Source organism: Salvia splendens, chromosome 13, assembly GCF_004379255.2.
Source record: "Salvia splendens isolate huo1 chromosome 13, SspV2, whole genome shotgun sequence".
Classification (NCBI taxonomy): domain Eukaryota; kingdom Viridiplantae; phylum Streptophyta; class Magnoliopsida; order Lamiales; family Lamiaceae; genus Salvia; species Salvia splendens.
Genome location: NC_056044.1, coordinates 6,850,538 through 6,868,555, shown reverse-complemented (window position 1 = coordinate 6,868,555; position 18,018 = coordinate 6,850,538). Strand labels below are relative to the sequence as shown.

The 18,018-nt window shown below is 37.9% G+C and overlaps 1 protein-coding gene, 2 long non-coding RNA genes and 1 pseudogene across 3 annotated transcripts; all 4 read right to left on the bottom strand.

The window, feature by feature from the left end:
- Window positions 1-1,743: 1,743 nt before the first annotated feature.
- Window positions 1,744-5,379, bottom strand: LOC121762506 (annotated as a pseudogene).
- Window positions 5,380-6,732: 1,353 nt separating this feature from the next.
- On the bottom strand, window positions 6,733-7,530 carry LOC121760406 (protein ALP1-like). The gene has a single exon (XM_042156083.1). It carries the CDS (start codon window positions 7,528-7,530, stop codon window positions 6,733-6,735), a length of 798 nt encoding a protein of 265 aa, XP_042012017.1.
- A 1,428-nt stretch (window positions 7,531-8,958) lies between these two features.
- On the bottom strand, window positions 8,959-10,977 carry LOC121760217. The gene is made up of 2 exons (XR_006041839.1): window positions 9,943-10,977; window positions 8,959-9,820 (listed from the first exon to the last, which is right to left on the bottom strand). It is a non-coding gene; the product is annotated as an uncharacterized LOC121760217 (long non-coding RNA).
- Window positions 10,978-15,244: 4,267 nt separating this feature from the next.
- Window positions 15,245-17,263, bottom strand: LOC121760249. Its single transcript, XR_006041859.1, has 2 exons — window positions 16,229-17,263; window positions 15,245-16,106 (listed from the first exon to the last, which is right to left on the bottom strand). It is a non-coding gene; the product is annotated as an uncharacterized LOC121760249 (long non-coding RNA).
- Window positions 17,264-18,018: the final 755 nt, after the last annotated feature.

The window sequence follows — 18,018 nt, the reverse complement described above, 5'->3', positions numbered from 1 at the left end:
ATTATGGGAGATAAAATAATGGAGATTTTCACAATAATTTAGCCATTACCTTTGTATATTTTGACATAAAATAATCATATCTTAATTTCTATAAACAACTTTGAATTATAAATTTTTTACTTAATAAATATACATTAATGATTTTTATGCTGAATAAAATTCCAACACCTGAAATAATATTTTTAAATGATAATATATTTTTATATTCAATAATACTTAGTTGAATAACAATTACACCATTACTATAAATATCAATAATGTAAATCATTTAAGTAATCACTGACAAAAGAATATTACACAACTTTTATATAAATGTATTTACAATACAAATTTGTTTGTAAAAGTAATAGGAGTAATCAGTAACAAAATACTCTCTCCGTCCCAATAAATATGAAACATTTGGTTCCTGGCACGGGATTTTATACAGTGTTGTTTTGTGAATTAATGAAGAGAGAGTAAAGAAAATGAAAGGAAAACGTAGAGATAGTGTTCTTTCCATTTTAGGAAACGTTTAATTTTTAATGAGACAATTCAAAAGGGAAAACGTTTCATTTTTAATGGGACATAGGGAGTATCTTAAAACCAATTTTTATGTAAATATATTTTTATATTAGTATATGTATTTATGGGAGAGAGTGGCCGACCTTATATTTATATTATTATATGTGAGAAAGTGGCCTGGAGCAATACATCGACAATCCTACCACTTTCAAGTCAGATTTCGTCGCCGGCATGATCAAAATGGGAGCTATCGGATGGGTTAATTAGAACGACGTGTGCTTCCAGTAATTGACACATTTCAAAATTCAATTTTTTCGAATAATTTCTTGTTATACTACACCATGTGCTGTGTGATCATTTCTCTTATCCTCATGTTTGTTATGTCAAAGTGTATCATCAGTTTTTCAATCATATGTTTTTCTTTTTACTTTCATAGTAATTTATTTGTTTATTACTACTATCTTATAAAAACTACATTTCAAAATCACACTCACAAGTTAACAAGATGATGAAGTGGTTATGATTTGTTTAGTGATGCTCTAAGTTCATTTTTTTGTCAAGGAACCAATCACGCTTCCTCAGGATTTCAACTCTAGGGAGTCCAAATTATTATATATAATTATAAGATACAGTATTTTTTTACATTTGCGTGACTGAAAGTAGTTGCGGTATGAGGTGGTAAGGAGTTGCAAAAAATATATATGAACATCGAGTGTCAAATAAAATAGGATGTTGATGGTGAATAGAAATACATATTGTGATTCTCGTCAAAAATAGCGTCGACACTGTTAGGAAAGCAAGAATTCAGCATAACTGTTATTAATAATATTACATTTGTCGGTCACAATCTTAATTTTTGTATTTTTTATTTTTTAGTATTATAATTATGTATTTTTCAATTATGCAATTTTTTTAGGAATTGAATTTTTAATTTTTGATTTTTTAATTAATAAAATGAAATGTTTATTAATTAGTTGTATTTTCTGAATTGAAAAAATTAAAAAATGGGATTCAAGAATAGTTAAAAGAAAAAATATTGATGAATAGTAAGGAGATTGATGAATGGCACGATATTATTTATAAGATGGTGTGAGACATGAATAGTAAAATTAAAGAGATTGTGAATTCAAGATATATTGGAGATGGACGTTTTGCAAAAAGTTTCTATTCTAATTGCTAATTTTGCGAGAGGCTGACAACTCCAATCACTAGTCTCGCTAATATCTCACCATTATCTCTCTCTTTCAGAAATATATTATTTTCAATAATAAATTAGTATGTAAAAGTTCCTTATACAACAATTCAAGACGTAGGGCTGCAATCTCACTACTATAAAATGAGAGAGAGCTGTGATTTCCTATCACACCATTCATTGTAGTCGTAATCTTCGGAGGTTTTCCTATCTATAAACGACGTCGTCAGCAACGGGGCGAGCGCGAACTGTGGTTGCACAAGCAGCCAGCGCCATTCTGATGCCCGGCCATAAAGCAGACCTAATCGGAACTCTTTCCAGTTCTATTCGCTGGCGTTACCCTGACATAATGATCTTTCGATCCGACAACCCAAGCCCTCGGTGATTTCTAGTTGGTCTTGGTCTTGATGTTGGTGTGTGAGTCCTGTGACGAGCAACGAGTGTCATCCAGTGATCAGTCGAGGGCATGGCATTCTGACCGGCGAGAACACCACTGTGAGCCGAGCATGGTCAGAAAGAGAGTAGTCTTCCGGCCACATCCCCTTCTCTACCTCCGTGGGGAAGAGGACCGCATTCTTGACACTGAATCCGATCGCCTGCTCTGCATCGATGGAGAAAGCATCATCGTTGCTCGCCTCGACTCCCTGCTCGAACCACGAGGTGCTCCATATCCGTTGCTGAAAAGTTGAGAGCATGATTAAGTAACCCTTCGAAAAAGTTGAGCGTATGTACCGTTGATCCGATCCATAAACAAAGTAAACGAGCAATACCTTAAATTCTTTGTAGTCAACGACGCCATTCCCATCCATGTCCGTCTGCACCCACAGCCCTTGTATCTCCTCATCGCTCAATCCGTTACAATGGCCGATCAAATTGAGCTGCAACGGCACCCAAATAACACGTTTCATTAGTATTCCGTTGAGAAACAAACATAGAGAGTAATATGTAACAACGAAAAACTATGTACCTGTTGTAGTGCTTCACCGCGTATGTGATGCAATCACCGTCATTATCAGCCTTCAGAAACGCGAAGGCATCTTCTTCCGTCAGCGAAGCTCGCTTAAGTTGATACTGCAACGAGAGACATCAAACCATCAAACAACTTTAAATGTCACATATACGACCTCTAACCAATGGGAGCAGCCTAAACAAGAAAATCTGGTTTTCTACACGTGCTAGGTTGGACAAGTTGCATGTTGTTAAAAGACTCGAAAATTAGGTACCTCACCTTAAACATCCCCAACACCGTCTCGCTCCAACTAGCATTTAGCAAGTTCTGGTACCTATTGGGGTTGAGAAGCCATATAAAATCAACACCACAGATGTTGCCACGGTGGTTGCGGTGGCTCACCCACTGCACGAAGGTGTGACATTAATCGTAACAATTTTCCAACTGACAAAATTCAAATACTCGAGAAACAATTAGAGCTTCAAGCAAACGGTAATTTACCTTGTGCGCGTCTGCATCAGCATACTGATGAGCAGTATCATATGATGACACGAATCCCTGAGATCTGAGAAACTTATAAATATGTCCCCTCTTACTGCCATTCCAGTCACTGTTACACCATTAGAAATGAACACAAGATTCTTGAGTCTCATATCGTGTTAGAATGGTTCACGAAAATACGAGAGTGAGAAGAATATATACCAGCATAATAAAATAGGCAAAGGTTTTAGTTTGTTTTCCTTTTGATATGATTCCACATATTGCAATATTTTGTAGACCTGTCACAAGAAAACATTGCATTACTCAAAAATTAATAATGAAATTAACCAGAAAAACATGATAGATAAGGTTTAGAATCGAGCATACCTGACGCAACCGCTCCAAGCACATACTCGAATTGTGTGGAAACAGCAAGTGTGTGTTCACTATGAGAAGTTCTTGATGAACATGACAGTTCAGATTTTGTGAAAAGGGCGCATTCAGCTCAACATGCAATAACTGAGCAACACGATCTCCAAAATCATTGAAAAGCAGCTCCCGGTGGTTGATGACCCTAAAATAGTCCTTATGCACGGCGGTCAGCAGACCTGTAAAATTCAAAGAAGCCTTAACTTCATATAGTACTAGGACATAAAATTGCAAATACTAATAGTTTTGTACAAGGCCTATCATTGAATCCAGCTGATTTTTTAAAGAAAAGTGAAAAAAATCATTCATCCGTGATGAATCACTCGAAATTATAAATTGCTTCCTAAATGATTCATATAGCAAGATGTGAATACAAAAGGCGTTTCAATGACATCCACTACCTTGTGATTCACATCTTGTTCCTGTTCTATCCCTACCAAAACCACAAACACATCTGCAAAAACAGATGCATTAGCTGCGCTGCACATGGATCGTCGAAAGGAAACTCCTCGACATAACAAGAAGTAATAAAACCCCATTATGCAAAAAGTGATATTCAAGAATTCCACCATACTTTTTGATCAAACACATCCACAATAGCAGAGGCTACAAATACTACATCACAACGTTTATAACCACGAGAAGGGGTAAATATCATACCATCTCCACGATTATTTGTCCTGGCAAGCTTGAAACTGAGATAACCAGCATCACCAAGCCTCTTGTCATAGATGCTCACTAACTCCTCATTCCCAACCCAGAATTCCTGCAACCGACATGATCAAATTAACATTTTAAAACAATAAATCAAAGAAAACAGCAGCTAAAATTGAATCAAACAAAGGAAAAAAGAGCTAAACCTGAAGACAGATTATGGAAGATCTCTCACTCAATAACCAATTCAAAATCCTCTGATTTCTATCCATCCAATAATCTTTAACATCACTTTCTCTGAAGCTGGGATCCTGCAAATCCACAATTGAAACAACATTAAACAAAAACCAGGATTTTACTACCAAAACACACGGCAACATAGCAATTGCTGCTAAAACACAACAGCCTTAGTAAAACAACTCTTTTTCCAGTAAAACATAATAAAGAAAGCAACTTTCCAACAGAATCTACATAATCTGGCAACAAAAATCAAGCCCTTTTCCTCAAAACACACAACAATACAGCCATCAATGCAAAAAATCAACCTTAGTTTCGAGTAAAACACAATCAAGAAAGCAGCTTTTTCCCAGAATCCACATAATTTAGCAACAAAAATCAAGCCTTTTTTTCTCAAAACACACAACAATATACCAATCAATGCAAAAAAAAAAAAAAAGAACAGCAAACTTAGTAGAGCAAGAGCCCACATAATCAAGAAAGCATCTTTTTACCAAAATTCACATAATTCAGCAACGAAAATCAAGCCAATTTCTCGAATTCTAACCTCGTGATTGAGTCTTTTGTAAATGGGGGCGAGGATGTTGAAGGTCGTGCAGGAAATACAAGAGGGGTCCTTAATCGAAGAAGCTATGGCGTAGCTGCCAATTCTTGACAATCTCCCGTTGTTCAAGGCTCTGTTCTTCCTCCCCATTTACAACAATGTGCGGTTTTTTGCAGAATAAATGTGTTTCCGTGTAAATGATTGATGAAAGATGAACTGAAAAGTGCAGAGGGAGAATTTCAAGAATCAAGAAAAGAGACTGAACTTTTCCTTCTCTTTTTATGAGAAAACGCAGAAGGTTTTTTCTTGATTGTGTTTTGTAGTATTGGAAAGGTTTGTATGTATGGTGACGCTTAACTCAATGACGATGATAATCAGTAGTAACTAACTTACTATGCAATGCATATATATATTGGAGGAGAGGGACAGACAAGAGTGAGTTGGACAGGAGATAGAATCGTTGTTTATTTATTTTAATTTTAAGTGGGTATAAATTTATTCATGTTGTAATTGAATATAAATAGATTATTAAATACTAGTAATAAAATATTATCGCGAGTGCCCCACCATTTTAATAATTTAATGCTGCCATTTGTTGATTATTCAAAGTTACGCACACGACGCCACCACTCCTTTAGAAATTAGAATCTTCACACTTTAACCTTTATTAATGAAATATATTCAAAATAGAGCATATATAAATCGATGTATACCAAAATAGTTTAGAGATATTTTCTTTACATTCTATGCCACAAACGAGTTAGGCCACATGGCATCTGATAAAATCATATAATAGTACTTTTATTGGACATGGACTGATAACTAAAATATGTATATTCGTAGATAATAAAACGAATTTGAAAAATTTTATGACCAAGGAGTATGATTCACCCTATTAAGTAGTATTACTTGCGACCCAAATTTTAGGTTTTTCTTCTTTAGAATATTGGAAATTAGTACTACTATTTATGTATATGTGTAGATTTACATTTTACGCAACACAAACACTAGTTTAAAACATTATTGAATTGAATATATTGATGAAACTTGTTGCACCAATTATCTGCCTAAAATCTGGGTATTGAGTTTCGAAGGTTTCATTTAGCCGTGGAAAGGAAGACGGTGGCGATTGAATCTATTTATTAGCTTTATATAATTATGTTTAACTAATTTATTTTATATCTTTACAAATTTTATTACTAATTTTTATGTTTGAAATTTCACTTCACGATTGAGCAGTGACATGACATTGTGACATGTCAATGACCTTATTATTTTGTTCCAATTAAAAAGTATAATTTGCTTAATCGGATTTAGAATAGTTAAAAGCAAATTAGTTGAAAGCACCGTCAACTTTATGGAATCCTTAATATGCAATAATGCAACTAAAACTTATAATAGCCGACCGTTAGAGCATCCACAATCGGCGCCCTAGTGGTTGCCACATCAGCATTTCTTATTCTGCCCTTTCTTTCTGCAATGGTTTCGCCCTAGTATTCGCCCTATCAATTATCCATTTTTCATTTCAATTTTAAATTTTTTTAAATTTTTTTTAACATTATAAATAGCAAAGTTAGATATTAAATTAAAGAACTAGCAAAACATACATTACTTAATTAAAAAAATTACAACGGAAATACTTAAAAATGGTACAATTTCAATGTACACTACGTGCCCAAACTTCTTCAACCATGTCGTTCATGGGTTGAAGATGGGCTTGCCGGTTGCACATGGTCTCCCCTGCTTTTAATCTTTCACTGACTCCATAGGATAAACCTCAAATGGCCGGTGGGGTTGCATGACCTGCGCTCGATCAGCTTCATCGTCGGACCAATCGCCAGCTCTTGTACCTTCATCGTGAATAATCATGTTATGCAAAATGATGCACGCGTACATGACATTGGCGATATGATACCTGTACGAGGAACGAGTTGGGCCTTTCACTATTGCCCAACGCGCTAGAAGCACACCAAATCCTCGCTCCACGTCCTTCCGTGCAGACTCTTGCCGCTGTGCAAAAAATGCTCTCTTCGGATCCGTTGGGCAGGAGATCGTCTTCAAGAAGACTAGCCATCGCGGGTATATGCCATCGGCTAAGTAGTACCCCATATGATGTTGTCGTCCGTTGGTAGTGAACTCGATAACCGGACTGTTGCCATTGCATTGCTCGGTGAAGAGACTCGACGTGTTCAGCACGTTGATATCGTTGTTTGACCCCGCCACGCCAAAGTGATCATGCCAGATCCAAAGACGGTGGTCAACGATGGCTTCAAGGATCATCGTCGGGTGGGTACCCTTATACCCACTGGTGAGGCCTCTCCACGCTGCCGGACAATTTTTCCACTCCCGGTCCATACAATCAATGCTCCCTAACATTCCAGGAAAGTCGTGCACCCTATCGTGCATCCCCATCAAGAACTGGCAATCTTCGGTATTCGGCTTGCACAAATATGTGGCGCCGAAGGCGTCAACCTCGCCCTCACAAAATTTTGCTAGACACTCCCTGCCAGTTGTATCCCCGACGTGAAGATACTCGTCGAACATGTCCGTCGTGGTGCCGTAGGCCAACTAACGAAGCGCAACCGTGCACTTCGTAAGCGGGGATAGACCGATTTGTTGGCTGCATCTTGCCGCTGCTGGAAGTACTCGTCGCGCACCTCCATCGCACGAACAATGCGGAGAAACAGTTCTCGCCGCATCGTAAACTGTCGGCGAATTGCAATTATAATGTAAATCTTGATAGACATGTTGGACAAAGTTGAGCAGAATTATATGGGGCTGGTGACGATTCAGTAGACCAAATTTTTAAACCGTCCGCCCCTATATCACTATCACAGAATCTCGTTGTAATAGCTAAATTATCTAAATTTATAAATATTAAAGCAAGTAATCTTAATTAACACCTATGGAGTAGTATTTTCAAGTTCCATATAATTGTAACACTAACTCAATGTAAAAGTACTTTTTTAACAAACGATAAAAAAAAAGAATATTGCCTTTATTGATCAATCTATTGGGCATATATCAAACGTGTATTGCTAACTTATGTTATAAGTGTAAGCAAGCATCAATTGAATTTGGCCATAATATCAAATACGCGCAAGCATTGAAATAACGTGTTTCCCATAATAATTGTATTGAATTTTTGTCACGCGAATGTTAATAGATAGGGATAAGTTCGGTCACTATTATTTATAGCTTATGTTTATAATTATGTCTTAGTTAAATAGGTACATTTAAGATTATTGTCAGCTCCTGAAATTCTCTTCATATCTAATATGTCGATAGTCAATGGAATACTAGCTATCATAAGATCAATGTATTTATAAACTCGGTATCCTACCTCTCTTCTATTATAATTATTTTGTTTAAATATATGTGGAGTCTTCTATAATATTCATTCAATGAAATACAATATTATTTTGGCCAAGTCCACGTGTGATTCTTTGAATCCCTAATTCCTTACACTACCTGCTGCCCGACGGAAGGTCTCTGCGCACAGCCGGAACGTATATCTGATCTGTAGCCGTTGCCCGACGGGTTGGAACCCGCTCACAGCCGCCCAGATCTTTATCTCCGCCGACCCTCACGGGTGCCGGATTATCTTTATCTCGTTATTGTCCGTTTTACCGGATCGTTAGATTTATGACCTTAACAACTGGTGCTTTCATCGTGATCTCACCCTCCCACCATCTCGAACCGAAGCTACACCGCTGCCCGACGGAAAACATTCCGCGCACAGCAACTGCTTTGGTTGCCGAGTCCTGCCTGTCCGCCGAGCTCTAGCCGCCTGTAACGACCCGCTAAACTGATATTATTATAAACTATATTATTAGCTTGATTACCTATATAAGTGATTTTTATGCGATTAAATCCGAGCTTCGATAGATTGTCGTTGTTGTTTGTTTTGATGTTAGACAAGTAAATAGAACACGTAAATATATTATACATATATGAAATAATAAATTTAAATTAATAAATAAAGTACCATAATCAAAATTCTAATGTTCATTACATCCAACAAAAGTCCATCAAAATTTAATACATTGTACGTTCTAAGCAAATTGGGTACTTCAGCGCGGGCAGCCACAGACTTGAACCAATTATATCTACATCAAATTAAATAAATAATTAAATAAATACTCAATTAATTATTTAAATAATAAAATAAAATAAAATAAATAAATAAAAACAAAGGGATAGAGCATATCCTAGAGGATCAACTTTTCAGAAACATTAAATGCTTCATTTAATTTGAGATAAGAATATGATATTTGAGATAAGAACTTGCTCCACCAACTTGCTATACCGTCACTTTCACTTGCCATCTTTTTGTGTATATGTATATATATACAAATCTTTTTGTCACTCACCCATATCACCATCAAATTCTAAATTCTCTGCACACACCGACACCACATAGGATAGAGGAGTCCGAGGAGGGAGATTTGCATACAATTATAGAGTCAAGCACTACAATCCAACCATACTTTATTTCCACATCAAAGGTAAATCCCAAACACTTTCTTTTCCTTCTGATATGTAAGAGCATGCATATATAAATATGGTTGGGAGTAGAATCTGGCTCATCAAGTTTAAACAGCATATTTCACCTTTGAGTCTTCCAAATAGCAGGCATATACACACAATTCACCAAAATCAGTAAACAGAATCAAACCTAGAATCCTGCTGCCTTAATAACTAGAAAGAATGAGAAAGCTTATCTTATGTGTACAAATCTGCCGGATTCCAGCGACTTCCTCACGGCAGCTCGGAGACGACGGGGGTAGCCCCACACCCCTATGACTTCCAATAAATTCAAATCTTGACAAATCTACAAGTTACACACCAAATCTATTAGATTTGAAGATAAATTTTGAAGACACAAAACATATAAATGAAAGATTAAATCTTTATAGAAATTAAACAAAAGAGAAAGAAAATTTAAAACTTAACTATACTTGTCGACACGGCGACGGTGAGAACCGACGGAGAGCGGGATAGCAGCGGTGGGTTTTCCACCGCGTGGAACAACGGCGTGGGGAGGAGGACGAACCCGCTGTTTGTGCATGCACAGCAGCGACGACATATAGGGAGGGGGTGAGCAGCGTGAGCAGAGACGAGAGGAAGGAGAGGGACGCCGCCGGAGCGGCGGCGCTGGCACGGCGGCGGGAGGAGCTGCACGAGGTAATAGCGGGATCCACGGCGACTGGGGAGGCCCTCGGCGACGGCGGCTGAGGCAGATCCGCGGCGGGAGCGGATCCGCAGCGGTGGCGGCGGCGAGGGAGAAAAGAGAAGAGAGAGAGAGACGATGTGGAAGGAGAAACTGCCACTGTTTCTTCTCAATCTATGAATCCCTAATTTGGAAAAGTGAGAGTGAATTGGGAATTTTGAGGAAAGAGAGAGATGAGAACCGATGGTTGAGTGGAGGAGTATAGATAGGCTTTATGCCTTTTCCATTTAATTAGTTGGACCACTAAATTAATTGAAGGTTGGGCCACTTTAATTGTTTGGTTTGGGCCTTAGTAAATTAAATAAGTGTAGTGGGCTGCCTTAATTTTTTTAATTGTTGGGCCAAGTGAATTCAAAGGGGATTTGGACTAAGTCCCATATAATTAATCAAGGGAAGTGGGTTGCTTCGTTTTAATCGTTGGACCGAGATTTATTTTGTAGAGCTTGGAATTGAATATGTTGGAATTTATTTAAGATGAGTTGGAACTCATTTAAATAATTCCCGAATAAAGTATTAAATTTCCAAAGATGGAAGATGTTAAAGTTGGAGATGCTAAAGGCCGACCGGCACGCCCCGCGATGCCTCGGGCGGCCTCTAAGGAAATGGGAAGAAGAGGGAGACGGCGTTCTCAAGTACAGAAATAATTAAGTTTAATAAAGAAAGACTATTAATTAATTTTTCCCGATTTAATTATTATGCAAGTTTCTAAAATTTTCTAACGGTGATCAAATGATAAAAGAAATAAAGTAGGGGCATGCATTTCTATAAGTATGTGAATTTCTCGAGTCTTATTAGTACGTTGTTTGTTTTCAAAAGGCTATCTCCGCAAGTAAGGTCGGAGTAAGAAATTCAAGTTAAGGAAACTAAGCGATCAAGGTGAGCTTTCTTATACTAAAAATACAAATCGTATTTTATGAAAACACGAATACATGTTCGTGATTTTAATGATGTTGTCTTGCCATAAATGTTTTTGTATGATGCCTATCTGTTTGGCTAAGGCCAAGTGAATTATGAATGATGATATAAGTCGAATTCGGGTCCCAGTGAGGGTGGTGTCCCCGCTCGGACTAGTGTACACAAGCTACCTCTGACATGTTGGGCAGAGCAGGTGACCGAGGAAGGTGGCCACCTTCCCGGCACAAGGATACCTCTGACATGTTGGGCAGAGAAGGTGACCGTGGAAGGTGGCCACCTTCCCGGCACATGTATGTAAGGTGACCGTGCGAGAACACCATCTCGACGGCACAATGTGATCAGATATGGCTAAGTACCGGAAAAAGGGGGTTGCAACCCAACGTGATACTTTTAGTAAGCTTGGGTCTTTTCAACAACACCCCGAGTGTTACTGTGATGATGGCTTGACAATATTTTCAAATGTATATGTGTAATTTTCGGCAATGTGTTCACTGAGTACTTTTTGTACTCAGCCCTGCATATATTTCTAAATGTGCAGGTTGAGCAGCGAAGTGGTGGAAAAAGTGCTATTGAGACAAGACATTTAATTCAGTCAGATTTTGACTCTCGGAGGTTCATGTCTTCATACATGGAACCGCGTTCATTTACTTCCGTTGTGCATCTTAAAAGACTCAAGTCTATTTTGTTCAAAACTCTGATTTTATTTCGAGTTTTTTTTTTCATTTGTTTGGAGCTATGGTCGAGTTGTGATGTTTTTCCCCTTTCTTTCCCGCTTCTTTAATCCTCCCCTAGTCGCGATTAACCGTGTTTTCTATCCTTAGAAAATACGGTCGTGACAGAGTGGTATCAGAGCATTCTTTCTCGCTCTGAACCCGAGAGTCTTCTTTGAAAATCTTTGGTCTAGCCTTGTTCCACTAGACTGTCTAATCGATGAAAATGCTCTTAGCACTCCCACCAATCGCACTCAACAAGGAAAAAGGTAACTTGTTTTTTTCAAAAGAAGGTCAAGATGTTTGAAAGTTTGAAATGGAGAAATAACTCATGCAGTTAATTTGAGTGAACAGATGAAAATACTGAGTTTAAAGAAAGAGTTGATGTTTCTTGATTTGGTAGAATGCTTAAAGAAAGAGTTAGTATGTCTTTTCTTGGCTAAAGACTGTGAATGCATGAATAAAGAAGTAACTTTCCCAAATGGAAAAAGGTACTGAAATATGAAAGTATAAAGTATACGAGTCTAGTACCAATTGTTGAAATGATGTCTCTTTTTGAGTTTGTGAAATAATACCTCTTTTTGAGTAGTCATTGAATCATGTTGCTAGTATGAGGAAATCGAAAGTTCCAAGAACTTAGAATACTTAGTTATGCGTTCCTTCTAGAACACAATATGAACTTGAACTTAGAAGTACAGTATGAACATTTATCGCTTTCCCGAGCGACGAAAAGAAAAGGGCGCGATAAGAAAGAAACTTCGCTACGAGAAAAGTAACCCAACATAGAACAAAACGATGTTTCTACGTCCCAATGACGTGAATAATCTGGGTTAGCAATTGTCTTCCTTGACAATCCAATCACTCCAAAGGATCATACCTTTGATCCAACTAAGCGATGTACACATACATAGCAAGAGAATATGATTGCAATGTAAGAAAGAACCTAGCTTTACAATATAAGTAAACAAAAATGACGTGTTACGAGGATGAGCGTTATGACGAACCGAGAGTACCAGAGAGTCGTAATTGCCACATATGGTCATCTGACGTGATCATAAAGTGAAAGTAGCTTGTGACCAAAGTTTCCCATAACTCGTTTACCATTCTCTATAAAGAATTAAACAAGGGAGTATCACCATTGTAGTTAACCAAGAACATTCATCAGCAGCGCTTACGTGGGTCCCCTTGAATCCCATTTTCTCACATCCCCTTGATCAAAATACTTTTGTTGAATTAAGATCTTAAATGACTTCCTTTGCAAGGTAATGTGCCATTATTTTCCCTCTTCTATGTCAAGGTTGTGAATCACTTTCAGTTTTGAGCTTGCTCCCTCATGTTTTCTGGTAACCTCCAGTGACTACGGTCATTCTTTACTCATTCTGTATAAAAGCAATACTTTGACTCTCTGAATTCTTGCCACCAAACTCCTATACTAGGAGTTACTTTATTTATAGCTATCAGAATGAACATGTTCTCCCTAAACTATTGTCTCTTCAATGATAATATATTCTTCAAAGATCATTAGCAGACCTTTAGTGTTTTCAAATGTGCTTGCTGACACTCATTAATTTATAAAGAATAGTCACATCTTCTTAATTCCACTATAATTATTCCATCATGCTTTGAGCTCTTTAGCAACTCCAAGTCTAAAGTAATTTGCTCTCTTCCCGAACTAGTTTGCTCTGGTTGTCTTCTCTACTAATTAATTTTCGTGACTTGGTTATAAACTTTGTAAATTCGTTAATGTGATATAGTATCACGATGTTGACCCAAAAGGATAGTTCCTTGTTGTTCTTCTTTCTCAAATCCACTTGAGCCCAATCATTTTCAGACTTACTATATTGGAGTAGCCATCTGGTGAAACCTTAAACCTTTTAATTTGACCCTTTGTGTTTTCAGACATACTTATTAACAAGCTCTTTGTTTTATATGAGGACTCTCATCTTCTAAATTTAAATATGACTGTTGTCTCTTGATTTGAGCTTTCTGTAAGCTCCATATTTAAAGCTAGCATATTATTTTTCCCTTGGCTAGTTTCCTTTTGTTGCCCTCTTTATTAGTTAGTTTCCTTGAATTGCTTATAAACTCTAAAAATTTCGTTGATATGATCTTCTATCACAGTGTTGTTGAGCAAATTGCAATTGTTTGTTTCTCCTATTCTTTTCAAATCCATTTGTAACTCACCATCTCAGGTCTTCCTGTTATCATCTGGAGATATTGGAAACTTTTCTACTTCACTGTTCATTTTGATTATTTTATTGGCAACTTATTATTGACATCTACATTCTATTCATCATACCCTCACTTTCGAAATTTATTCCATCTGGGAAGCTCTTCCCACAATAAAATTTCCAAGCTCTATGGGTATAGCTCAAGCCCTTTGAATTGTATCTTTTCTCTTCTGGGAGTGATCATAATGAGCCAATTGAGCCTAGTCTTTGCACTTCATGAAAACTTTTGTTGCAAGCTATCGGTGAGAGTTTGTAATGAACCAAATTGCTCACGTGATCGAACTAATTAAGTCGTTTGTTTCCATGGTGACCTTGGAGCCTCCCAAAGTAAGAACGATTCGAATATTTCTCTTGGAATCCCAAATTCAGTTCCTATCAAAGTTAAAATGGTTAGATCAACTCTATATTTCCTCGCATGAGACCCTCATGGGAGACAAGACATTGACCACTGCAGAAACGCCAAAAATAAATAAATAAATAAATAAATCCTACGCCGACGAACGTCGAATCGGATTGAAATTTAACATCGGAGAGAAGGTCTTTTCGAAAGTATCTCCTTCCAAAGGAATAACCAGATTTGGACTCAAGGTAAGCTAAAACCACGATTTATTGGATCCCATGAAATTCTAGATGACGTAGGCCCAGTAGCATATCGCTTGGCGTTACCACCCAACTTTGGAAAAATATACAATGTATTCCACGTCTCCCGACTTCGAAGGTACGTGTCTGACCCAAAACATGTGATTCTCCACGAGGAAATCGCTCTAGTGCCTGACCTGAGTTACGAAGAAAAGCCGGTAGAAATACTAGATCGAAAGGTGCAGCAGCTTTGGAGAAGTCGATTACTACAGTGAAGGTTTTGTGGAAAAACCACGGAAGGAAGAAGCAACATGGGAGCTAGAAGAGAAAATGAAGGAGAAATATCCCGAGCTTTTTGTCTAAATACATCCTAAATTTCGGGACGAAATTTCTTTTAAGAGGGGTAGAATGTAACGACCCGCTAAACTGATATTATTATAAACTATATTATTAGCTTGATTACCTATATAAGTGACTTTTATGCGATTAAATCCGAGCTTCGATAGATTGTCGTTGTTGTTTGTTTAGACGTTAGACAAGTAAATAGAACACGTAAATATATTATACATATATGAAATAATAAATTTAAATTAATAAATAAAGTACCATAATCAAAATTCTAATGTTCATTACATCCAACAAAAGTCCATCAAAATTTAATACATTGTACGTTCTAAGCAAATTGGGTACTTCAGCGCGGGCAGCCACAGACTTGAACCAATTATATCTACATCAAATTAAATAAACAATTAAATAAATACTCAATTAATTATTTAAATAATAAAATAAAATAAAATAAATAAATAAAAACAAAGGGATAGAGCATATCCTAGAGGATCAACTTTTCAGAAACATTAAATGCTTCATTTAATTTGAGATAAGAATATGATATTTGAGATAAGAACTTGCTCCACCAACTTGCTATACCGTCACTTTCACTTGCCATCTTTTTGTGTATATGTATATATATACAAATCTTTTTGTCACTCACCCATATCACCATCAAATTCTAAATTCTCTGCACACACCGACACCACATAGGATAGAGGAGTCCGAGGAGGGAGATTTGCATACAATTATAGAGTCAAGCACTACAATCCAACCATACTTTATTTCCACATCAAAGGTAAATCCCAAACACTTTCTTTTCCTTCTGATATGTAAGAGCATGCATATATAAATATGGTTGGGAGTAGAATCTGGCTCATCAAGTTTAATCAGCATATTTCACCTTTGAGTCTTCCAAATAGCAGGCATATACACACAATTCACCAAAATCAGTAAACAGAATCAAACCTAGAATCCTGCTGCCTTAATAACTAGAAAGAATGAGAAAGCTTATCTTATGTGTACAAATCTGCCGGATTCCAGCGACTTCCTCACGGCAGCTCGGAGACGACGGGGGTAGCCCCACACCCCTATGACTTCCAATAAATTCAAATCTTGACAAATCTACAAGTTACACACCAAATCTATTAGATTTGAAGATAAATTTTGAAGACACAAAACATATAAATGAAAGATTAAATCTTTATAGAAATTAAACAAAAGAGAAAGAAAATTTAAAACTTAACTATACTTGTCGACACGGCGACGGTGAGAACCGACGGAGAGCGGGATAGCAGCGGTGGGTTTTCCACCGCGTGGAACAACGGCGTGGGGAGGAGGACGAACCCGCTGTTTGTGCATGCACAGCAGCGGCGACAGATAGGGAGGGGGTGAGCAGCGTGAGCAGAGACGAGAGGAAGGAGAGGGACGCCGCCGGAGCGGCGGCGCTGGCACGGCGGCGGGAGGAGCTGCACGAGGTGATAGCGGGATCCACGGCGACTGGGGAGGCCCTCGGCGACGGCGGCTGAGGCAGATCCGCGGCGGGAGCGGATCCGCAGCGGTGGCGGCGGCGAGGGAGAAAAGAGAAGAGAGAGAGAGACGATGTGGAAGGAGAAACTGCCACTGTTTCTTCTCAATCTATGAATCCCTAATTTGGAAAAGTGAGAGTGAATTGGGAATTTTGAGGAAAGAGAGAGATGAGAACCGATGGTTGAGTGGAGGAGTATAGATAGGCTTTATGCCTTTTCCATTTAATTAGTTGGACCACTAAATTAATTGAAGGTTGGGCCACTTTAATTGTTTGGTTTGGGCCTTAGTAAATTAAATAAGTGTAGTGGGCTGCCTTAATTTTTTTAATTGTTGGGCCAAGTGAATTCAAAGGGGATTTGGACTAAGTCCCATATAATTAATCAAGGGAAGTGGGTTGCTTCGTTTTAATCGTTGGACCGAGATTTATTTTGTAGAGCTTGGAATTGAATATGTTGGAATTTATTTAAGATGAGTTGGAACTCATTTAAATAATTCCCGAATAAAGTATTAAATTTCCAAAGATGGAAGATGTTAAAGTTGGAGATGCTAAAGGCCGACCGGCACGCCCCGCGATGCCTCGGGCGGCCTCTAAGGAAATGGGAAGAAGAGGGAGACGGCGTTCTCAAGTACAGAAATAATTAAGTTTAATAAAGAAAGACTATTAATTAATTTTTCCCGATTTAATTATTATGCAAGTTTCTAAAATTTTCTAACGGTGATCAAATGATAAAAGAAATAAAGTAGGGGCATGCATTTCTATAAGTATGTGAATTTCTCGAGTCTTATTAGTACGTTGTTTGTTTTCAAAAGGCTATCTCCGCAAGTAAGGTCGGAGAAAGAAATTCAAGTTAAGGAAACTAAGCGATCAAGGTGAGCTTTCTTATACTAAAATACAAATCGTATTTTATGAAAACACGAATACATGTTCGTGATTTTAATGATGTTGTCTTGCCATAAATGTTTTTGTATGATGCCTATCTGTTTGGCTAAGGCCAAGTGAATTATGAATGATGATATAAGTCGAATTCGGGTCCCAGTGAGGGTGGTGTCCCCGCTCGGACTAGTGTACACAAGCTACCTCTGACATGTTGGGCAGAGCAGGTGACCGAGGAAGGTGGCCACCTTCCCGGCACAAGGATACCTCTGACATGTTGGGCAGAGAAGGTGACCGTGGAAGGTGGCCACCTTCCCGGCACATGGAAACCTATGTAAGGTGACCGTGCGAGAACACCATCTCAACGGCACAATGTGATCAGATATGGCTAAGTACCGGAAAAAGGGGGTTGCAACCCAACGTGATACTTTTAGTAAGCTTGGGTCTTTTCAACAACACCCCGAGTGTTACTGTGATGATGGCTTGACAATATTTTCAAATGTATATGTGTAATTTTCGGCAATGTGTTCACTGAGTACTTTTTGTACTCAGCCCTGCATATATTTCTAAATGTGCAGGTTGAGCAGCGAAGTGGTGGAAAAAGTGCTATTGAGACAAGACATTTAATTCAGT